The 24,258-nt window shown below is 44.7% G+C and overlaps 1 protein-coding gene and 1 long non-coding RNA gene across 12 annotated transcripts in view; one reads left to right on the top strand and one right to left on the bottom strand.

The window, feature by feature from the left end:
* The window catches only part of LOC116533662, a 63,402-nt gene extending 61,125 nt beyond the window's left edge, over positions 1 to 2,277 (bottom strand). The window contains exon 1 of the long non-coding RNA XR_004261390.1: positions 1,865 to 2,277. This is a non-coding gene — a long non-coding RNA (uncharacterized LOC116533662). The remainder of the gene's footprint in view (positions 1 to 1,864) is intronic.
* Positions 2,278 to 2,391: 114 nt separating this feature from the next.
* The window catches only part of ZNF76 (zinc finger protein 76), a 32,936-nt gene continuing 11,069 nt past the window's right edge, over positions 2,392 to 24,258 (top strand). For 7 of the 11 annotated variants that reach the window (XM_032253503.1, XM_032253509.1, XM_032253498.1 and 4 more), the window contains exons 1-2: positions 2,506 to 2,628; positions 20,315 to 20,483. Coding sequence is in view for 9 of the 11 variants with exons in the window: in XM_032253509.1 (XP_032109400.1) it covers positions 20,411 to 20,483 (73 nt within the window). In the remaining 2 variants the exon portion in view is untranslated. Of the gene's footprint in view, positions 2,629 to 7,419; positions 7,579 to 17,229; positions 18,200 to 20,314; positions 20,484 to 24,258 lie in introns of those variants that run through there. The other 4 variants (XM_032253504.1, XM_032253499.1, XM_032253500.1 and 1 more) reach the window with 3 other exon arrangements.

Genomic DNA, 24,258 nt, shown 5'->3' on the forward strand with positions numbered 1-24,258 from the left:
TAATATTAATCCATGAATACCTGAACTAATTGAGGAGAAACACCATATTTCTCATTAAGGGATGCATTTTCAATAAAAATTGTACTTTTTAGGTTTCACAAGTCATAAAAATGTTAAAAATATTTAGTAAAATTTAGTAATATTTAGTTTAAAAAAGTTTAGTAAATTATATACTAATAATTACAGGAAGTAAATGGAATTAGAAGTTTAAGGAGAAAGAGAACTATATAAAATTTGTTAAAGAAGAGTTTGTTCATTTATTTTTAAGTGAATGATGGTAGGTATTAGATTTTTAGGGTACTTGGAATCCACCGGATACTTATTTTTTTTCTTTTTTGGAGACAGAGTCTTGTCTATCGCCAAGGCTGGAGTGCAGTGGCATGATCCCGGCTCACTGCAACCTCCACCTCCCAAGTTCAAGCAATTCTTTTGCCTCAACCTCCCTAGTAGCTGGGACTACAGGCATGCACCACCATGCCTGGCTAATTTTTGTATTTTTAGTAAAGATGGGGTTTCACTATACTGGCCAGGCTGGTCTGGAACTCCTAACCTCACAATCTGCCTGCCTTGGTCCCCCAAAGTGTTGAGATTACAGGCGAGAGCCACCACACCAGGCCTGCCGGATACATTAAGAATGATGTAAGTCTTAGTTTAAGATGTCAAAATTTGAAATTTTATCTTTTATAAGTTTTTAAATTAATGAAGGAAAATTTAGGTATCAACTTAGAAATGAACAAGCAGCACATAGCTCTTCAAAATTCTTTTATGGGTTCATTCTAATAAATGTCTGAAGATCACTAGCCTATTTGTTGAGGGGAAGGGATAGGACACAAACTGCTAGCAATGATCTTCAATATTGCCCTCCAAAATATCCTCACCAATTCTTCTGAGGACCTTTAATTACCTTCCTTTAGGATCATTACTTCAGATTCAGACAGTTCCCAGAGCTCTTGTTAAATGTACAATGGCAGAGGTGACTGGCCATCAGATTAGGATCCATAAGCGATGTGAGACAGGACAGATATATACATACACATACATACATATATATTTTACTATGGAAAAAAAGGTGGTTGGAGGGGGACAAACTCAGGTACAGCCTAAGTTCTATTCCCTGTTGTATTTCTAACCCTCAATTCGTATTATAAGAGGAGCTACTTGGCCCGGTGAGGTGGCTCACTCCTGTAATCCCAGGCACGGGATTCCTATGGTTAATTCTAACCATAGGAATTCTAACCATCAGTTGTCACTCACTGCCTACCTGAGAACCTGATGAGAACTCTGGTCCCCGCCAGAATAAGGTCAGAAAGGGGTCTTTCTAGTTAAGGTCTTCAGGCAAGAGAGGAAGAGGATGCCTGTGTCCTCAAAGATATCTTTAGCTACTACAAGCCCCAAACCCAGTACTTACATTCTGTGTCCAGTTTATGTCCTTTTAAAATTATTCTTAGTAGGCTACATTGTTTTTGGGGCAGGGAAGATACAAAAGAAACCAGTTGAAGTCTGAAAGGACAGAGAGGGGAAAGCTTCTCACCTCATTCCTCCAGGAACCCAGTTCCTCTCCTAAGAGGCAATCTCTACCAGTTCCTTCTCTAACGCCCCTCCTTTTAAATTTGAATTTTTACCGAAAGTTCGCTCCCTTTTAATTTTCCCTCAGGTTTCTGAAAATTTCCCAATCGCAGCCCCTTCCAGGAGGGAAATAGTAAAAGGGCTTGGTTTTTATGTTCACCCCAAAGCAAGCCTAGCCTGAGGGTGGGGCTGACGCGGGAATGAGAGAGAACCTGAGGACCGCCAGGGCGCCCTCCCGGAGGAGGCGAGTCCCTCACCGCCCCCTACATCGTCCTTTTCAATAAGTAGCTCTTAATACCTGCAACTGCTCCCTTCAAAGGAAGATCAGTAGGCAAGGCCTGCGAACTGCGCACCTTAAAGCGCTTCGGGACAGTAAGGCAGCGAGTGCTGAGCGCGCAGCCGGGAGAAAGCCTTGGGGGCTCTGAGCTCGGAGGAGAGAGAGGGCAGTCCCCGGGCCTGCGTCCCTCCACAACCTGCACCTCCTGTCCTCCCGCGCTACTCCCAAAGCGCACCTTCTCGCCCGCAAGCCGCGGAAGTGACGGCGCAGAGCCCTCGGGGCCTCCGTCACCTCCTCACGCCTCAGGTGGGCCGAATCCTTGGACGCGCCAGGTAGCGGTTCCCGATTGCTATAGCGACAACCCGGCTCGGAGCCGCGCCCAGGCCTTGACCCGGGCGTCGTGACGTCAGCACGCCCTCTCTGGGCGCTCGGCCTCGCGAGCCATGCGTCACCCCGGCCTGCAGGGGCGGGGCTCCAAGGAGCTCAGTTCAGATCCCGGCGGCCGGGGCTTCAGGAGCCCCGGAACTGGCATAAGTAGGACGGCCGCCGCGGTGAAGCAGGGGGCGGGGTGGAGCGTGCCCGGTATTTTCTATACGGGTTCCCGGGCCCGGTAGAGGCGCGCCGAGAGGAGAGGAAAGTGCGGCGGCCCTGGAACCTGGATATCGCGGGAGGCAAGCTGCGCGCGGGCGGGCGGGCTATGGCGCAGGCGGGTTGCGGGGCCGGCGCTGGTGGCGGGGCCCGGTGCATGGCGGTCTGTCGGCGGAGTCGCCCTCGGGGGCTGTCAGGTTGGTGGCTGCGGGAAGAGTGGGTCCACCATGCCCAGGGCGGGAGGCCGGGCGGGCGCAGGGCCCCCGGAAGGTCCCGAGCCCGGCGTGCCCACCTCCCTCCGGCCCTAGCCGGGCGGCCGGGCTGCTACACCGCGGCCGGGCCCCCTCCCCCACCCAGGGTGCCTGCCCCTCTTTTCCGCTCTGCGGCTCCTCCCCCGTGACTCCCAAACCCCACCCCGTGACGACGCCCGCCTCCACCCCGGTGACCCCACACCCCACCCACTGACCCCAAGACCTCACCAGGTAACCATTGATTATTATTCATTGGCTGCTAACCCAGGAATTCCCTAGCACTTCTCAGAAACCCACGAACCAATGACTCCCTCAGCTTTAATCCGGTGACTCACAACACCCTAAGATCCCCACACTCCTCCTTAGTGACCCCCAAACCTGGGTGACCCTCCTGGCCCGAACCCCTCCGACTCTACCCTGTGTTCCCCACAAACTCGGTGACTCCCCTCAAAACTCTGCAGGCAACTCTGAAGCCCTACTCCAATAGTTTTCCATCCACTCGTCTTCTACACAACCCTCAGTATCTTTGCCCTGTAGCCCTATGACCCTCATTCCATCTCTCCCTTTATCCTAAAATCAGCCCCACTGGCATCCCTCTCTGTGCTCCTAGCTCTTCAGTGTGAATCAGCACATAACTTACAAGTGCCCAGCAACTTTTTGGTGCTAAGGAGGATATAGAGATTAATATGAAGAGTAATAATTAGAAGCATCAGAGAATTCTGGATCAATCCATCAATCAATCATGATTGTCATTAGGTTGGGTTAGATGATCTTGGAGTTGAAATTCTGCAATTCTCGGTCAAGATAATAATTTTTTCCAATCATCTTTGTACCCCACCCTGGAAGTTTCCTCTCTGCAACCTCACCCCAGGATCTGCTTTCATCATGAACCTTACTGCCTCATTCCTATCACCCACTTACTTCACTCTTAATAGTGCGTACCCATTTCCCTTGATCAGGCCCCATCAGTTAACATGTTTGCAAAGCGGTGTAGCAGAGTGCTTCATTTGAGGGCATTGAGGTCATAACAAACCTAGGTTCCAGTCTGGTTCTGGTCCTTCAGCTATGGGACTTTTGATATATTATTTAGCCTGTCTTAACTTCAGTCTCCACATCTGCTAAGGGCGGAAAATAGTAGTTCCTGACATAACACATGTAAAGCACTGGGCACGATGCCTGGCACATGCAAACCTTTAGCATAAGCTGTTTTTAGAAATGAGAAGCTCCTGTGGATCTTACTGTGTCCTGAATGCTAGGGATTCAACAGACTGAACATGTGGCCCATGCCTTGCATTACATTGCTACTCCTGACATTTTGGAATTCCTATCTTTTCTCTGCTATGGCCACCTTTCTCTGGTTCTTTACCCTGATTTTGCCTCAGTAATGATTGGCTTGCTTAATACCTATTGTGTGCCAAGCTCTGGATATGTAAGTTAAATTTACTGCTCAACAACCCCAAGAGTTAATTATTATATCCACCTTTTTCCCTTCCCATATTTTTGTTTGTTAGGTTGGTTGGCTGTGGAGAAATGAACCAGAAACTCACACAGCTAAGTAACAGATTTAAACCCACAGTTAAAAACAAAACAAAAACCCTATTCCATTGCCTATCTTTCCCCCAAACTTACCTGGACCCAGCATCAGCTCGTTCGTTGATCCCCAAGGTTCTGGTCTTGAACTCCTAGCCTCAAGGGATCCTCCCACCTTAGCCTCTCAAGTAGCTGAGATTACAGGCATGAGCCACTGAGACTGGCCCTGACCCCCAAGGTTTCTGTTACCCTTTACCACATAACTTGGTGACTTTCTCATCTTACTATATGTGACTTTTGGTCTCATATCCCCTGAAACCCCTGCACCTTGTAGGGGAGGGAAAATATATTTTTAGGTTTATGGTTTAGGCCCCTATAAGAAAAGACAGATTAAAAAGAGAAGATCTTACACGTTTATTTAATGTAAGTTTTATGTGACAGGAGCCTTCATAAGGAAATGAAGACCCAAAGAAATGATTAAACTTGTGTATTTTTATGCTAGGTTTGATGAATAGTGGATAGTTTTGGAAAAAATACAAAAAGGGTGCTATCAAATAGTAATAAGCTGGGAGAAACTTAGCAAGGCCTTTTTGTTCAGACTCTTCTCTATGTTCCTGTGTCTTCAGAGATAAGAGTGCTTCTTTCCTCTGAGTATAGGGAGGGCATCTCTCTATGAGGGCTTTATGACCTGCTTCAGGGGAAAGTAGAAAAATTCTAGGTTTTATGATCTGCTTCAGGGGAGAAGAGACTTGGAGAAGGTGAGAGTGACCTTCTTACTGCCATTTTCTCAAGTTGCCATGTTTTGGAGTAGTGTCTTGAACCCAATCAATCTCTCTTTTCATCCTTTGCCCAAATATCTCTTGTGCTACGCTCCCAGACCTTGCCCTGTGAGCTCACTCACCTTACAGTGTTTCCCACCTCACTGGCACTTTACCCCAAATCCTCTCATCTTAAGTCCTTTAGCCCCAGGAATCCACATGTCTGTATGCTCTAAAACCCTCTAGCCCAGTTGTTTCATCCTATTTTTAGTCTCAGTGTTCTGCTCCTGCCACCCCACCTTCTACCATCCTCACCCACATTCTGTGATCTGAAACCTTCATCTAATTCACCCTTCATTTAGTGACCTCTCGATATGCCTAGCTTAATGGAATAAGCCCCTTCCATCCTAGCATGAACCCATCCTGCATAACTTGCACACCCTCCCATTCTAAGGCCTCTCCTCTCATACCCCTGCCCAATATCCTGTGAGATCCTGCCTCAGATTCCTCCCTCAGTGATTGCCTTTTCAACTGGATTGTCTTTCACTCTTCCACAGAGCCTTCTCCTTCCTGCCTTCCTCTTGTCCCCTCAGCCATCCTCACCTCACCAATCTTGACAACTGATTACAATGTAAATATCCCTTCCATCTCAACTCTGCTCCTTTCTTCTTCCACTCTCTTGTGCATCTAACTCTAGGGCCATGTGTATGCCCCTGCTGCTTTCAGCTCTGCTTCCTTCATACACTGCACTGTCCCATCAAACTTCATCAATCTCTTCAGTTTATCCAGAGAACTACACTCTTATCTGGGAACTTCTGATGGCTTCTGATAATAGATCACCGAAGGATCTCGGTCCTTTAGAGGGCAGGGAGAGAGCCCTTGGAAATCCTTCAGAATCAATCTAGCTATGTCTCCTGGACACACTCCGACTATCCTATCCTGTTACGGAGCAGCTTGCTGTATGTGGCCTGAGGGTAGAATGCTTTGGGCGTCAGCCTCTGCAGGCACTGAATTAGCCCCATTGTTTTCCAAGGCCTGGGAAAACTTTATAATCCCCACCCACTGAAGTCTAGAGAGTCAGTAGCAAAATGTGACATCAAACATCCACATCCAAAAGTCTATTCTGTGGGTCGCCAAATTCCCCGGTCTCATAGTGTACTTACTGGCTGTACAGCAGAAGGCAAAACTAGACTTGAGGAAACGGTATATCCTGGGTTCTACAACTGCTGTGGATGGATTTCTAAAAGGAGCTCTTGCTTTAGATTTGTTTACTTAGGGCACAGAACATATTCTGCCTTGTATATGGGTTATTTGTGTACTTTTCTCACCCCCACCCTGTGAGTTCCTTGAGGACAGAGACTAGGTTTTTCTTTTTTGTTTGAGATAGAGTCTCACTCTGTCACCCAGGCTGGAGTGCAGTGGTATGATCTCAGCTCACTGCAACCTCCACCCCCCAAGTTCAAGTGATTCTCCCACCTCAGCCTCCTGAGTAGCTGTAATAACAGGCGCCTGCAACCACACCTGACTAATTTTTGTATTTTTAGTAGAAACGGGGTTTCACCATATTGGCCAGGCTGATCTCAAACTCCTGACCTCAGGTAATCTACCTACCCCAGCCTCCCAGAGTGCTGGGATTACAGGAGTGAGCCACTGCACTTAGCTGGTTTTATTTATCTTGTCTTAATCTCATCACTCATATTTAGCAGGTAGTCAGTAAAAACTTGTTAACTCACTCAGAAATTCTGCATCAGGTGTACACAAGTAAAAGCAGATCATGTCTACATTCATTTTGCAGACACAGCAACACCCCTCTCCAAAGTTCTCCCAACTTGGTAATGGGCATGTCCCTTGATTTAAACAGTCTGGTATTTAGACACTCCTTTTTTTAGTAATTGCTTGGGTGGGGAAATGGGTATAAGTGTTTTCTGGATTTTTTTCCTATTGTATTTCTGGAAAGATAGATTGTTTGACGCAGTTGCTCAAATACAGTGATAATAGCATCAGGGTCTATCTTATATAGATCTGTTCTCAAGAAAACAGCTAGTTGGAATATTTAGTATGGGTTGCAGAGACGACGAGGGAACAGAGGAAACCAAGGAGGCAAAATGTTGATAATTTTTGAAGTTGAGTAATGGGTTCAAGACGTTTGTTATACTATTCTTTTATGTATTTTGGAAATCCATTATAAAAAGATTAAAGGAAGGGGCAGCAAGATGAACAAGTGCAAATTTAGCTTGGAAAACACCTCAGAGCAAATGAGCTACTGTTTCTGAATCAGTACCATTATCTAGGTTAAGTAGTATATTTAGTCCTAACCTTTCTCTGATCTCTTCTGTTTGTAAGATGTCAGGATACTGAATTTAAAAATTAGCGCCCTGCAGAATTTTGTACCTGGTGGCCTGGGAATTGTAACATCCTGGCAACAAGCACCTTTTGCCCTGCTTCTCAGCTTAGGTGTGGTTTCTGGTGGAATGGGGCTGGACTGGACCTGAGAAGAAGATGAGGCAGTAAGGAGGAAAGAGGGACCCAGGGCTGGAGAGAGACCAGACCACAACTAGGGTCCTCCCCAATTTGCCTACAGCTTTCAGGTTACTGGGAGATCTTACAGGTATATATATTCATTCATTCACTGATTCATTTATCCCACAAATATTTGGTGAATGTCTGCTGTGTGCCAGGTAGTTTTCTAGGTACTGGGGATAGAGCAGTGAGCTCACCATTTGGGGAATGGACAGGGGAGAGACAGACAATAAACAAATACGTAAAATATACAAGAGAAAGTTAAGCAGAGAAGAGAGATAGAAAGTGCCAGGAGTAGGCTGGATGCGGTGTCTCACACCTGTAATCCCAGCACTTTGAGAGGCCGAGGTGGGTGAATCACAAGAGGCCAGAAGTTTGAGATCAGCCTGGCCAGCATGGCGAAACCCCAGGTCTACTAAAAATACAAAAATTAGCCAGGCATGTTGGTGGGTACCTGTAATCCCAGCTACTCAGGAGGCTGAGGCATGAGAATCGTTTCAACCCAGGAGGCAGAGGTTGCAGTGAGCCGAGATCGTGCCTCTGTACCCCAGCCTGGATGTCAGAGCAATACTCTGTCTCAAAAAAAAAAAAAAAAAAAAAAAAGTGCCGGAAGTCTGAGTGTTAAAATTTTAAATAGGGTAGTTGAAGAAAGCCCCACTAAAAGGTAACATTTGAGCAAATACCTGAAGTAAGTTAGGGGGTAAGGCAAGTGTATATCTAGGGGAAGTTTATTCCAGTCAGGAAGAACAGCAAACACAGGCCCTGAGACACGAGTGTGCTTTATGTATTCAAGAAACATGAGGAAGCCAGCCAGTGCAGTTGCAGTATATGAGTGAGAGAAGAAATGGCAGGTGTTGGGGTGGGGGTGAATTGGGGCCAGATCACAGAGGCCACTGGCTTTTACTGTGAGTTGTGAGTGAGATGGTAGCCATTAGAGGATTCTAGACAGTTAAGTAACATGGCCTGACATATTGAAAAGGTCATTCTGGCTACTGTGTTGAGAATAAGCTATAATGGGGCAAAAATGGAAGGAGGAAAACTGGTTAGGAGGCTACTACAATAGAAGACAAGAGAAGTTGGTAGCTTGAACCCAAGATAAAGCAATGAAAGAGTGAGAAGTGGTTGGCGTCTGGATATATTTGGAAAGGAGCAAACAGCATTTGATGATGGACTGGATGTGATATGTAAAAGAAATAGCAGTTGAGGATGGCTCCCACGTTTTTGGCCTGAGCAACAAAAGGGTAGAATTTCCATCTACTGAAATTGAGGAGCCTGGCAGGAGGGTAGGTTATTAGATGGGGGAGATAAGGAATTCACTCTGGAAGGTGTCAAGTTTGAAGTGTTTTTTGGATATCAAAGTCGAGATGTTGAGTAAGCAGCTGGATATTCAAGTCTGTTGGAGCCTAGGAAATGCCTACTCTCAGGAAATAATTAAAAAAACACTATCACCTGGCAAGAGACAGAGTAGTATAGGAAGAACACTGGTGGTTAGGCGTTAGGCCCTGCTCTGCCACCAGGTAGCTGTGTGATCCTTTGGGACTCCTTTGGCAATGCAGGCCTCTGTTTCTTCATCTGCAAAATGACTGCTTTATTTTATTTCATTTTATTTATCTACTTATTTGACAAGGTCTTGTTCTTTCATTCAGGAGACAAAAAAAATACAAAAATTAGCCGGGCGTGGTGGCGCCCGTCTCTGTAGTCTTAGCTACTCAGAAGGCTGACATGGGAGGACTGATTGAGCTGAAGAGGCCACCACTGCAGTGAGCCTCCATGAGTTTCAGGTCTGGTCTCAGGGTTCAAGTTAGATAATTTACAATAAGCAGAACTGAATCAGGATTCAAATTTGAGCTACAAAGCTCAGTTAGCTATGTAACCTAATAGTATTAATCATTTCGAACCTGTGGGCACATTCTTTGTTAGGTGCTAATTAAGCCAAAAGGCATGCTCTCCAGGAACTTAATTTGTAATCACTATAAGAGAAAGTAAGAATGTTATTTTCCCCTAAAAGAGTCAAGCGTTGAGGAAAACACACTCCGTGACAATGTAATCCTTTAACTGCATCTGGAAATTGTCCCTGCAGCTGTGTTTATCCTTGTGTCATTTAGATGTCAACGTTTATATCTTGAGGAAAGCCTCTTTGACCAGATAAACAAGAGTTCAAGATACAGCTCATCCTAATTGACAAAATTAGTCACCCACAAAATTAGTTTAGAGGAGACATAGTCCACATCTACCACTTAATGGAATGGGGAAATTTTGTCTTGGATAGTAAACAAACAAACAGACAAACCTGGCCAGGTGCGGTAGCTCATGCCTGAAATCCCAGCATTTTGGGAGGCCGAGGTGGGCAGATCATGAGGTCAGGAGTTCAAGGCCAGCTTGGACAACACAATGAAACTCCATCTCTACTAAAAATATAAAAATTAGCTGGGCGTGGTGGCATGCACCGGTAATCCCAGCTGCTCAGAAGGCTGAGGCAGGAGCATTGCTTGAACCAGAACCCAGGAGGCGGAGGTTGCAGTGAGGTGAGATCCCACCACTGCACTCCAGCTGGGGCTATAGAGCAGGACTCCATCTCAAAATAAAACAAACAAACCTGAGATGCAAATCCAAGTGCAGCTGAAGCCATTGTTTTTAACATATGGCCCTAACCTGTTTTGGGTGCTGTTTCCTAAAGCTGCCAACAAACCTCAAATGCCTCTTGCCCTGACAGCTATGAGTCAAGGTATAGAAAGCATTGGTCTCATAAATCTTATGCAGTTGTCTCTTTTGCTGGTAAAAGTATGAGGCCTACTCAGGCTCCTCACTTACAGTTCTGAATCAGAAGGTTTTGTGATGTTGGACAGTTCATTCAGGGCCTCAGGCTCATTATACTGTTATCACCTGAAAGCCAGAGCACGTCTTCTCTAGTGCCTCTGCTTTGACACTCCCCCGGAGCTGGCCCTCCAGTGAATAGTTCATTCCTGAGAAGTCTAGATGTAACTTGTTAGCCTGGTACCATCTCACTTCATCACTTCATTTGTTGGAAGTTCCTGCTACTTTCAGATGGTTGATACAGTATGAGACCCATACAGTTAAGATAAGAACCAAGGAACTGGGAGCTCTTTGAGATTGTAGAGCTGACCCGAGGCTTTGATGTGGGGGATGTTGCAGGGGTACCTAAGACCAGAGTTCTTTCTCTGAGATCATCTTTTTATCCTAGGAAGTACTGTCCCATGGCCACATGGAGCAATGAGGGAGAAAGGTAGTCCCTGCTTAGGCCACCACTTCAGCCAGACCCACCCTTGTGACCAGGCTGGTGACACATGTTGAAGCCACCATGTGTCCTCAGGTCCTGTATAGACTTACTGTTGCCTAAGGCTCAGCTGATCAGCTTTCCATATGATATCATAGAATGGCCTCCATGAATTATGAAGCTGAGTTTTCAAATGTGCTTTTGCTATAGACTAGTAACATGGAATCCATCATATCAGCACTGGACTATCCACTCCTCATGTGTAGAGAATCATAAATATTCCTGTAGCCAACAAAGGGAGTACAAAGCATGCTTTTAAACTTTTCTATTTTTAATTATTTTATTTATGTTACATAGGCAACACATTCTTAAGGCTTTATTTATTTATTTGTGAGACAAAATCTTGCTCTGTCACCCAAGCTGGAATGCAGTGGTGCAATCTCGGCTCACTGCAACCTCCGCCTCCCGGATTCAAGTGATTCTCCTGCTTCAGCCTCCAAAGTAGCGGGGACTACAGGCAGCCCACTACTATGCCTGTCTAATTTTTGTGTTTTTAGTAGAGATGGGGGTTTCACTATGTTGGCCAGGCTGATCTCAAACTCCTGACCTAGTAATCTGCCTGCCTTGGCCTCCCAAAGTACTGGGATTACAGGCGTGAGCCACCAAGCCCAGCCATTTTTTTTCGTTGAATATAAAAGATACTCCATGAGAAGTCACCCTTCTATTGTCATCCCAACTCAGTCATCCTTCCATAGGTAACCCTGGTTAGTAATATCTTTACTGTCCTTCCACAGATTTTTTTAATGCCAATGACAGTACATAAAAGGCACTGTTGGCCAGGCGCAGTGGCTTACTCCTGAAATCCCAGCACTTTGGGAGGCCAACGTGGGAAGATTACCTGAGGTCAGGAGTTCGAGGCCAGCTTGATCAACATGGTGAAACCCCCTCTCTACTAAAAAATACAAAGATTAGCTGGGCATGGTGGTGGACACCTTTAATCCCAGCTACTCGGGAGGCTAAGGCAGGAGAATCACTTGAACCCAGGAGGCAGAGGTTGCAGTGAGCCAAGATCACGCCATTGCACTCCAGCCTGGACGACAGAATTAGACTCCATCTCATAAATAAGTAAGTAAATGGTACTGTTTTATACCTTGCCATTTTTATTTTATATATTTTGGAGATCTTGCTGGGTCAGTATGTAAGGAGCTTCCTCATTTATGTCTACATAGTATGGAAGTTTGATATTGATAGACATTTATGCTGTTTCTAGATCTTTGCTTTTATTATATGCAGGATGCCATAGATTACCTTGGAAATGTTCCATTTTTCACACATGTCCATCCACCTGTAGTCTAGATGTGAAATTGCTGGGTTAGACAATATGAACATTTGTAATTTTGGTTGCTATTGTCAAACTGTCTTCCATAGAGATTGTGCCAATATGTACTCCCACCACCAACAATGTATGACTGTATCTGTTTCTTCACAGTCTCATGGGCTTTGCTTCGAGTTAAGAATGTAGCAGATTCTGCCATGCGGTGGCTTATACCTGTAATCCCAACACTTTGAGGCCAAGGCGGGCGGATCACTTGATTCTGGGAGATCGAGACCAGGCTGGGCAACATAATAAGACCTCATCTCTATAAAAAGTTTAAAAATTAAAAAGCAAAAATTAGCCGGGCATGGTGGCACACACCTGTAGTTCCATCTACTTGGCAGGCTGAGATAGGAGGATCATTTGAGCCCAGGAGATCAAGGTTGCAGTGGGCTGTGATCATGCCACTGCACTCCAGCCTGGACAACAGAGCGAGACCCTGTCTCAAAGCAACAACAACAAAAACAGTTTGAAGAATATCGCATTAAAAATATACCCACCAGGCAAGGTGGCTCATGCCTGTTCATCTCAGCACTTTGGGAGGCTGAGGTGGGAGGATCACTTGAAGCCAGGAGTTCAAGACCAGCCTGGGCAACATAGCAAGACTCCATCTCTACAAAAATAAACAAATAAATAGAGATCGATAGATGTAAGTAAATAAATAAATTAGCCAGGCTTAGTGGCACACACCTGTAGTCCCAGCTACTTGAGAGACTGAGTTAAGAAGATCACTTCAAGTTTAGGAGTTCAAGATTGCAGTGAGCCATGATCATGCCATTGCACTTGTAACCTGCGTGACAGAGCAAGACCCTGTTCATATATTTATTTATTTATTTATTATTTATTTTTGTATCTTCAAGGGGTACAAAAACCTTTAACTTCTGGTAGTTAAAGGAAGAAGACTTCTTGAGACAGTTCTTCACCCTGGTATTTATGCCAGCATGAATTAGAAAAGAAGTAGATCAGTGTTTTTTGTTTTCTCTTGAGACAGGGTCTTGCTTTGTCACACAGGTTGAAGTACAGTGGCACAATGATGGCTCTCCACAGCTTCAACTTCCTGAGCTCAAAGGATCCTCCCACCTCAGCCCCCCCGAGTAGCTGGGACTGCAGGCATGTGCCACCATGCCTGGCTAGTTTTTTTGTAGAGACAATGTCTGCACGTGACCTTGGCCTCACATTGAGATATATAGGTATATAGAAATATAAAAATATATATATATATATGTTTTTTTTTTTTTTTTTTAAGACAAAGTATCAGTTGGGCATGGTGGCTCATGCCTGTAATATATGGGAGGCTGAGGCAGGTGGATCACCTGAGATCAGGAGTTCAAGACTAGCCTGGCCAACATGGCGAAACCCCATCTCTGCTAAAAATACAAAAAATATTAGCCAGGCCTGGTGATGTGCACCTTTAATTCCAGCTACTCTAGAGGCTGAAGCAGGAGAATCACTTGAGCCCAAGAAGTGGAGATTGCAATGAGCCAAGCTCACACCACTACACTCCAGCCTGGGAAACATAGAGTGATACTGCGTCTCAAAAAAAAAAAAAAAAGAAGATGAAATCTCACTCTGTTGCCCAGTGTCCTCTGAAGTGCAATGGTGCAATCTTGGCTCACTGCAACCTTTGCCTCCCGGGTTCAAGCAATTCTCTTGCCTCAGGCTCCTGAGTAGCTGGGATTACAGGTGTGTGCCACCACACCTGGCTAATTTTTGTATTTTTAGTAGAGATGGGGTTTTACCATGTTGGCCAGGCTGGTCTCGAACTCCTGACCTTAAATGATCTGCCCACCTTGGCCTCCCAAAGTGCTGGGATTACAGGCATGAGTGAGCCACCACGTTTGGCCAGACATTGATTTTTAAAGCCCAGATCAGGGCCAGGCACAATGGGTCACATCTATATTCCCAGCACTTTGGGAGATTGAGGTGGGGAGGATCCCTTGAGCCCAGGAGTTTGAAGCCAGCCTGGGCAACATAGTGAAACCCCCATTTCTTTTAAAAACAAACAAAACATTTATAAAAAAGAAAACAATCAATGTACCTTATGCAAAGATATGTTTGCCTATTTTAAACTTGTATTATGTTAACTCAAGTTTCTGTTACTAATTTCCTGTTGTCTTGTCAGTGTTTGGAAACCCATAGAACCAGGCCTGTTCACTAGATATTTCTGCGTGTAGTGTTTTTCTATAATAACAAATATTGAATTATTTTACTGCAACTTTTCCAAATCTGGTTCTAATTTGTTTACCACTCATCTCTATCAGCCTTCATCCCTCCTAAACTAATGTGTTTTTGTCCTCATGAAAAGTTTTCTGTGTTTACAAATGAAGAATTTTCTGAGTGAAAATTAAGTGATAATTATTTTTCTAATCAAAATTGAACATTCTTCCCTTTTCAGGCAAATGTTTTTGTTGTTGTTGTATTTTTTTGGCTTCTAAGTAACAGCTGTCCTCTGGGCTGGCTGAGGCAGAGTACAAACGCCTTGTTCCAACTGTCCAGAGAGTTCTGGTTGGCAGAAGATGATAGAATAATGAACAGGTGCCTGTGGTCAGCACAGCCCAGCTTGCACATTATCTCAACCATGATAAAGTGGAGAAACACAGAAACTATGGCTACTCTTTATTTTCCTGCCTTTCACATCCCTTAGTTTTCTCCTTTGAAGAGGCAATTTAAGCACATCTTGATTCATGGAGAGGCCTAAAGATCCAAAGTATCTTAAAAAGTTGGGAGTAGTGGTAGATGCCTATAGTCCCAGCCACTCAGGAGGCTAAGGCAGGGGGATTGCTTCAGTCCAGGAGTTTGAGTTTATAGGAGCTACAGTCACGCCACTGCATGCCAACCTGGACAACTGAATGAGACCCTGTCTCTAAATAAATAAATAAAAGGTTTTTCTAAATGTTATCTTTCCTCAATAATTACACTTTATGTTTTTACATTAAGAAACACATCAAGACCGGGCACGGTGGCTCATGCCTGTAATCCCAGCACTTTGGGAGGCCAAGGAGGCAGATCACCTGAGGTCGGGCATTCAAGACCAGCCTGCCCAACATGGAGAAACCCTGTCTCTAAGAAAAATAGAAAATAAGCTGGGCATAGTGGTGCATGCCTGTAATTCCAGCTACTTGGGAGGCTGAGGCAGGAGAATGGCTTGAACCTGGGAGGCGGAGGTTGCAGTGAGCCAAGATTGCACCATTGCACTCCAGCTTGGGCAACAAGAGTGAAACTCCATCTCCAAAAAAAAAAGAAAGAAACACTCAATATATTGCAAAGGTGTAGGGTTGTTTTCCTGCATCAGAACTAATAATGAGTTAAGTTCATTTAGAAGTGCAGCAAACAGAACTGGACTTGCTCCTAGTTCTAGGAAAGTTAAGAGTGCTCCCTTCTGTCACCACTCTTTTCTCACTGCCCCTCTGCGCTGACTCAGGGGCTGCTGGAGTAACTAGTCTGAACTGTCAAGTGCAGGCAGAACTGCTCACACATAGTCATCCTGGAGCAGTAACCTGTCTTTCTTTGGCTCTGCCCATGTCACTGTTGTTAGTTCAGTGCCAGCACGAGAGGATTCAGAGTAAACCATCATTGAAAGAAAGTACAGGGAGAAAAATGTCAATCAAGGTACTGGTAGATACCTGGCAGCCATAAAACTTTCTCCTCACCCTCTGCAGTCAGGCTCTTTTGGAAGGCAGCTTCAGAGATTAGGAAAGGTTAGGGAACAACAGTAGCCTCTTTTAAAGGTTTATATTATGAGGCTTAGGAAGGAAACGTGAATGAGTTGGAGTTATTTAGCCTGGATGCGAGAACATGAAAAGGAGTGGAAATTTGTTTTCTTTGAATCTAAGAAGGGTTATTTTGGGAAGTGTGGCTACCAGCTATTCCCTCTTTCCATTGCGGGTAGGCCAAGAAGTACTGGGTTTCAGTTACAGTGGGTGAGATGGAAGTTAAACAACCTGTATTCAAGTGTTTTGAGTGCTGACAGAGTGCTGGTCACAGTGGATTAGCAGAAGGAAGAAGTGTGCCAGACATTGAGAAATATGGGCTCCAGAGCCAGCCAGCCTGGCTTTGAATCCTGGCTTCAACACTTAGTAGCATTGGAACCATGGACAAAGTACTATACCTCTAAGCCTCAGTCACCTCATCTGTAAAATGGGTGTAAAATACCTACTTCCTCATGGATTATTTTTAAGATTGAGTTAATATAGGTAAGGTGCTTTAAAAAGTGGCTGGTATATATTAATCACATTTATATGTGATAAAATAAATATTAGCATGAGCAGTAGAAAGGATCTTAAGGTAATTTGGGCCAGCATTTCATTGTACAGGTAAGGAGGCAGACATAAAGATAGAATCGAGATTAGAAGGCAATTCTGTAGACTTCTAGTCCAGGGTGGTTGCCACTAGTCCTAGCTGTTTTAGGAACCCATATTGCTTCAAAAGCATTTCTGTTTAGGTTCCCCTTCCTTCCCTCCTCCTGAGAGTCAGTATCTCTACAGTACAGACATATGTGTCCTCATTTAATCCCTTACAGCAGGCTATGAAGCAAATGCCACTATTACCCCATTTTTTTAAAGTGACATCTGGGGCTCAGAGATGTTTATTTAACTGCCCGAGGCTACACAGCTTCTGAGAAGTTGAGCCTGGACAAAACCCAGACCTCTGACTCCAGAGCCTGTGCTCTTAACCACACCACTGATTTTCCTCAGAAAGTTCCAGTGGAGTGCACATGTGCTAAATCAAACCATGGGAGCATTTGACAAAGGTAAGCTGTAGGAGCCACAGGGCCCAGGGAATCTGAGGGTATTTTGCAAACCCTTTTCAACCTATATCTGCTTTGTTTTTATTTTTATTTATTTTTTATTTGAGACAGAGTTTTGCTGTTGTTGCCCAGGTTAGAGTGTGCAGTGGTACAATCTTGACTCACTGCATCCTCTGCCTCCCAGGTTCAAGCAGTTCTCAGCCTCCCAAGTAGCTAGCATTACAGGCACGTGCCACCACACCCAGCTAATTTTTGTATTTTTTTTAAATCGAGACGAGGTTTCACCATGTTGGTCAGGCTGGTCTCAAACTCCTGATCTCAAGTGATCAGCCTCCCTTGGCCTCCCAAAGTGCTGGGATTGTAGGCATGAGCCACCATGCCCAGCCTGCTTTGTTTTTAGACAAAGTCTTTCTTATGTGTCTTCTGACACAGTGCAGTTATACACTAAAACAGGTTACCCAAAGAATCTCCCTGTTGAAGAGAGTGAAACTTGAGGGTCATAGAGCAGACCAAGAGAAGCCAGGACCAGAGCTCTTGTGAGATACAGACCACATGGAGGTTATCAGGGCTCCGGGCAAGGATGCTAATAGACTAAAGATGTCAGCTGTCAGAATCCCCACCTTGATCAGTGGTTCTTCACCATTAATCTCTGTCAGACCCTGATGACAGCCTTGGACTTTCCTCTCTCCGAGAAAATGTAAAGGCTCACACACCAAAAAGTATTTTTTTAAGTAGCTTCAAGGCTCATACTTTAAGGCCCAGCTTCACCTCTGTACTGGGCAGCGTAGTAATTGAGGTCACATTCTTGATCAAATGGCCTAGATTTAAATCCTCCTTTACTAGTTAGCTGTGTAACCTTGAGCAAGTTACTTGGTCTTGGGCCTCAAGTTCCCTCATTTGTAAAATGAGGATAATCAAAGCATTTGTTTAGGGTTGTTAGAATTAAGTAAGTTAATGTATGTGACATTCCTAGCACATACTCTATGGTAGTGTTTATAGTAGTATTCACTATTAATAGTAGTACTGCTGTCCTTGGACCTTAGCCCATTTAGTAAATGTTTATGGACAGAATGAATAATTCTAGTTGAGATGCCAACCCTGGGGCGTAGAGCATTCCAATCAGTGTGTCACAAACGGTCTATAGTTTTGCCAAGATATTGATCCACTCACCCCTCAGGGGTGCCAAAGTCCCAGTTGGTCGCTTCTGGCTTCAAGCAATGACATCTGGACATCTGCAATGTGAACCTCTGGCTTTAAGCAGCAGCATCTGCAATACAACATATGACTATCTGTCTCTCTAGGTCCCCTGACACGAAAACTATTTGGGTAGCACCAGTCGGGGATATCGGTTGGTAAGTCGTGAGACTCCAGTAGGCAGTCCAGATTATTCCAAGTCCAGGGAAATTTTGAGAATGGGTGACAGAGTCTTCACCACTGCACTGAGAGCAGAGGCTGTAGGCTTCCTGCAGGCTTCACAAGTGTGGGGGTCCACAGCTAGAGCAGGCTCCACACCACAGTAGGTACAGAGGATGTCCTCCCGGCAGGAAGCTTCAGTGCTTCCCACCTTGCACATGAGGGACCCAGGGAGTCACTCACAGGGTTTGTGGAGAGCCCACAGTATGAGGTGCTGAAGAAACCACTGTGACTCAGAAACCAGACTAGAGTCCAAAGCCTTGTGTAGGCAACAGACGTTATACACAGATAGTGATAAGTACTGAAGTAGGTTGAGCCCAGAGGTGTGAATGCTAGGAAAAGGTGGTGCCTAGGCTGTGGGATTTTATAACAGGACCCAGCCTTGTCTGCAAGATGGACTCTAAGGGCTATAGGAAACTATGGAAGGGTTTTAATCAAGGAAGTAGTATGTTTAGAGTTGTACTTTTTTTTTTTTCTTACAAATCCACTTTTATTTATTTACTTTTGATTAGTTTAAGTCCTTGAGGGGCACAGCATCACACAGATTCTGTATTCAATAGCCTTAGCAAGATTGCTTTGGAATTTAGCACAAACCATGCCACTGTTTCCATGAGCCTAAGTTACTTTTCCCAGGTTACGCTGGTTCTCTTCAGTTTGCCGTGAGCAGTCACTGTGTTGTTCTTTGCTTTGTACATACAAGTACATCTCTTGCCTAAGTAGAATTGTTTCATCTTGAGCATAAATACCTTCAATTTTAATAAAAGCTGTGTCCTCCCCTTGGTTCTGGAGGCCCCACTTATAGCTACCAAAAAATGACCCTGGACCACAGCCTTCCAAATGTATTTATCTGATTATTATTAATTTTGAGACAGGATCTTGCTCTATCACCCAAGCTGGAATTCAGTGGTATGATCATAGCTCACTGCAGCCTCAAACTCCTGGGGTCAGGCAATCCTCCCACCTCAGCCTCTTGTGTAGCTAGGACTACAGGCATATGCCGCTGCAATTGGCTAATTTTGTTTTTTGGTAGAGACGATGTCTTGCTGTGTTGCCCGGGTTGGTCTTGAACTCCTAGCCTCAGATGATCCTCCTGCCTCAGCCTCCCAAAGCACTGGGATTATAGGCATGAGCCCCATATTTGCCTTTTAGAAGTTCTGTTCTCAGCAGGCCTCTACAGTCTCCAAGATGGTGGGAAGAGAGCTGTACTTTTTTTTTAAGTTCAGCCTGACAGCATAAACATGAATGTTAGAACATGAATTGGAAGAGGCTGAGGCAGGAGGATTACTTGAGCCCAGGAGTTCAAGGTTACAGTGAACTGTGATGGAGCCACTGTACTGCAGCCTGGGTGACAGAGTGATACTTTGTCTCTAAAAAAGGAAAGAAAAGAAAATGAATTGGAAACAGACAAAAGTTTATCTGAGGACATAAGTTAGAAGGCTCTTTACAGTAGCCGGGAGGTGAGAGGTGATACTTGCCTGAAATAAATATCTGGACTTTTAAGGGAAAAGGATGACTCAAGCATGGTTCCACCCAATTCTGGGTGGAAGGCGATACCATCCCTGGGATAGGGCATACTGGAAGTAAAAAAAAAAAAAAATAGACCTGGAAGGCTGGGACACCTTGTGAGTTCTGCTGGGGACTTGTTCAATGTGTGGTACATGTGGGATGTTCCCCAAGGGTGGTTAACAAGGCCAGTGGGTAGATAGGTCCAAGTACAAGTGAGATGTTGGAGTAGGCAGAGAGAACTGTCAGCAGTGGGGTTGACTGCCTGCCTTCAGCAGGGCTCCTTCCTAAGGGGAGAAAGTTTAGAAGTGGGTTTTGATCACTGATTTCTTACTTTAAGACCAATTTATTTGGCATGCTTCTCTTTTATGCTCAACTTTTAGAATTCTTAGATATGTATATTTTGAGCCCTTTTCATAAAAACCAATACAGTTCACTACTTTGAAGAATTCATTTTTCTTCTTGGCTGGTCTTATTGACTCCTTCCCTCAGTGTCTTTGCAATAGGAGAAAGCTGGATAACTCATAATGTGATACTGTTCATTTTCTTAGATTTGTGACCCAGAAGGAAATCTCTGACCTCAGCTGTGGCTCTTGGTGCTGGCCAGAAGCCAACTTCATGTCTGAGTGCACGAGCAGCAGTTTGTCATGGAGAGCTTGGGGCTGCAGACGGTGACCCTTAGTGATGGGACGACAGCCTACGTCCAGCAAGCTGTCAAAGGTGAGTATTTCTGGGGACCTCAGGATCCCGCGCTGTCCCTCAGCCTCTGGGAAGGAGTGTCCACTTTTAAGAGTCCCACCTTGCCCTCCTGCCTGCTCACCCTTGCCCACCACCACAGCTTGCTCTGCATTAGAATCTCCTGTGGTGCTTGATGAAAAGAGAACTCTAAAATAAAATGCTGCAAGTCAGACAACCCCAGCCATAGGAACCAATACCTCTCAAAGACAGAATTCCTAATATATAATAAGTAGCTCATAAATATTTCTGGAATGAACACAGTGCTAGTTTGACTTCCTGCTTTTCAGATATTTCCTGTCACAGTTTTTTAGTGCCTTCTAGAAGCAGTTTATCAATCTTAATTCAAGCATATTCAAACATTCAAACTATCTATTAAGCATCTGCCATGTACAAGATGCTCTTCTAAGCCAGGCATAGTGGCTCACACCTATAATTCCAGCACTCAGGAGGCTGAGATGGAAGGATCACTTGATGCCGGGAGTTGGAGACCAGCCTAGGCAACATAGCAAGACTCCGTCTCTAAAAAAACTAATATAAATAATCTGGGTGCAGTAGCATGCATCTTTAGTCCCAGCTACTCAGGAGGCTAAGGCAGGGGGATCACTGAAAGCCAGGAGTTTGAAACTTCAGTGAACTGTAATTGCACCACTGTACACCAGCCTGGATGACAGAGCAAGATCCTATCTCTAAAAAAAAAAAAAAAAAAAAAGATACTCTCTCTGATTCAAGAGAGGAACACACAAGCAGAAATCTCATGTTCTAAACCCCACTATGGATTGCTAGAATTAAGAAATAGGGCACATAGTTAAATTTGAATTGGACATAAAAATGAATACCCTTGTAGTATATGTATGTCGCAAATATGTATACTATATACTAAGGACATACATATACCCCTTATAAGGGATAGACATACATAAACATGGGATTAAGCGGGGCTCAGTGGCATGCACCTGTGGTCTCAGCTACTTGGGAGGCTCAGATGGGAGGATCTCTTAAGGCCAGAAGTTTGAGGTCAGCCTAGACAACAGCAAGACCCCATCTCAAAAAAAGGGGAGGGGGTTAAATACTATAAAATACTAAATAATAGTAAGTTATTTAAAAAAAATGTATTATTTATCTGAAATTCAGATTTACCTTGGCATCCTGTATTTTATCTGGCAGTCCTACCCCCAACTCTCAGGGTACTTAAAATCAAGGTAGGTGTGGAGTCAGAATAAAGTGTTTTAGGGCAAGGCCTGCAGGCCAGGGACACTCTTCCTTTCTTGCTAGCATTCTCAGGCAGCCAGATAGCATGCGTGTCTTTCTTGGACAGCACTGGGCAAACACTGCCTTGTTCCTACTATTTATTTGGCCTTTTCTGGACTCCATGAGTGTCATTGTCATCATGAAGCATTGTCATTGCCCTCCTTCATTTCAACACACTATCAAAATATATTTCCACCCCTAGATTTACAGATAAGTTGTTTATTGATTTCATTTTAAGTTGTCTATTTTCTCATGATGACTAAGGATGCCCCTTAATCTCATCAGTAAGTTATTTCCATATGAAAGTGTGTGGGGGTCCCTTCTGGAAAGGTTTCTTGTCAAGAGCTGTCTGTGACATGTGGGTTCTTGTTGGCTTCATCCTTTTGAAAGTGCAACTTCTCAAGAATACTTTTGAAGCCTGAAACTCTGTTTGCTGACTTCCCATCCCAGGTCTTGCCCCTCCAGTGCAGTCTCAGCGGGTTGGAAGAACTTAGAACTCTAGCTAGGGCTGTGTTTACTCCTTGGACCCAGTTGTTCCCATGCCTCAGTGTTCCACTGAGAATTAATGGTCAGATGAATGAATAAAAAGCAAGTGAGCACACCTGACCTGAGAGAGCCACTCTTTCCTTATATCTTTCTTTCTTATATGTGGATCTCTTTGCCTCCCTACCTTCCCATTTCTTTCTTGTGTCAGTTTTCCTGGCTGTAATCTGCCTGCTCTGTGGTGTTGCAGGGTGTGTGTGCACACGCACATGTGCAAACACACACTCACTCCCAACAGATTTTCCTACTGCTCAGGGTAGAGCTGTCCTTCAGAGACCAGAACCACACTGTCCTGAATGGCTTCTCTGACTGGTAAGCTCCTCTGAAGCTTTTGACTGAGGCACTTTTGTCTCTGTCTGCCAGAAGCCCTAAAATTGTATGAGACTTATCTTTAGGATAAGTATAAAATGTATTATTCAAACCCAGCATTTTAAAAGTGGACGAATGAGCTATTAATAAATGCACTGAGACTGTTCCAGGCAAACTGGGGTGTATGGTCACTTCTCTATAATGGGATACGAGGCCCCTGTCAGTCAGCTGTTCTCCTCACTGCCTCTTTCTGTTGTAGTCTCTGGTTGTTTGAGGAAATAGTAGGCTAATTTTTTTCTTCAGACAACTCTTCTCAGGTACCTTGAAGCGGTACACACTCTGCTGGCAGTAGCTTGCCAATGCTTTCAGAACCCCAAGTACTGATGACCTTGCCAGGACTAAAATGAGGGTAGCCTACTGCTTGTGGGTGAGAGGGAAGAAAATGGTTTCTTCTTCTTTGTCTCCACCTTACCTGCCTTTGGTTGGTTGTAGGACTGTTAGTTACTGACCCCAAGAAGACTTAGTTTGGGAACAAGTTTGGGGATTCCTCTAAAGGGGAGATGTCAGCTGGAATTAACTGTCTTTCCCATGTAAGTGCTCAGGTTCCTAAACCTGAATCTTCTAAGGAAAAGACAAATCACTTGTCATTAACCTTTTTTTCTTTTTTCTTTCTTTTTTTTTTTTTTTTTTTTGAGATGGAGTCTCGCTCTGTCACCCAAGCTGGAGTGCAGTGGCGTGATCTCAGCTCACTGGAGTCTCCACCTCCCGGGTTCAAGTAGTTCTCCTGCTTCTGCCTCCTGAGTAGGTGGGACTATAGATGTGCACCACCACGCCTGGCTAATTTTTTTGTAGTTTGAGTAGAGACAGCGTTTTACCATGTTGGCTAAGTTGGCTTCAAACTTCTGACCTCAGATTATCTGTCTGCCTTGGCCTCTCAAAGTGCTGGGATTACAGGCGTGAGCCACCAAACCTAGCCTTTTTTTTTTTTTTTTTTTCGAGACAGGGCCTTACTCTGTCACCCAGGCTGGAGTGCAGTGGTGCAATCTTGGCTCACTGCAACCTCTGTCTTCCAGGTTCAAGTGATACTCCTGCCTCAGCCTCCTGAGTAGCTGGGACTACAGGCACGCACCAACCTGTGCAGCTAATATTTGTATTTTTAGCAGAGACAGGATTTCACCCTGTTGGCCAGGATGGTCTCGATCTCCTGACTTTGTGATCCACTCGCCTCGGCCTCCCAAAGTGCTGGGATTACAGGTGTGAGCCACTGTGCCCAGCCTAACTCTTTTTTTTTTTTTTTTAAGACAGGGTCTCACTCTGTCATCCAGGCTGGAGTGCAGTGGCACAGTCATGGCTCACAGCAATCTCTGCCTCCTGGGCTCAAGGAATCCTCCTACCTAAGCCTCTTGAGTGACTGGAACCACAGGCATTCACCACTGCACCCAGCTAATTTTTGTGTTTTTTGTAGAGACAGGTTTTTGCCATGTTGCTCAGGCTGGCCTCGAACTCCTGAGCTCAAGCAATTCACCTGCCTTGGCCTCCCAAAGTACTGGGATTATAGGAATGAGCCACCACATCCAACTGTCATTAATTCTTCTTTCTCCCTTTCTTTCCTTTCTCACTTTTCTCCTTCCTTCCCCCTCTCTCAGACTCACTGGAC

The sequence above is a fragment of the Sapajus apella genome, unplaced genomic scaffold (genome assembly GCF_009761245.1).
Source record: "Sapajus apella isolate SASKATOON/1434 unplaced genomic scaffold, GSC_monkey_1.0 scaffold83, whole genome shotgun sequence".
NCBI lineage: Eukaryota > Metazoa > Chordata > Mammalia > Primates > Cebidae > Sapajus > Sapajus apella.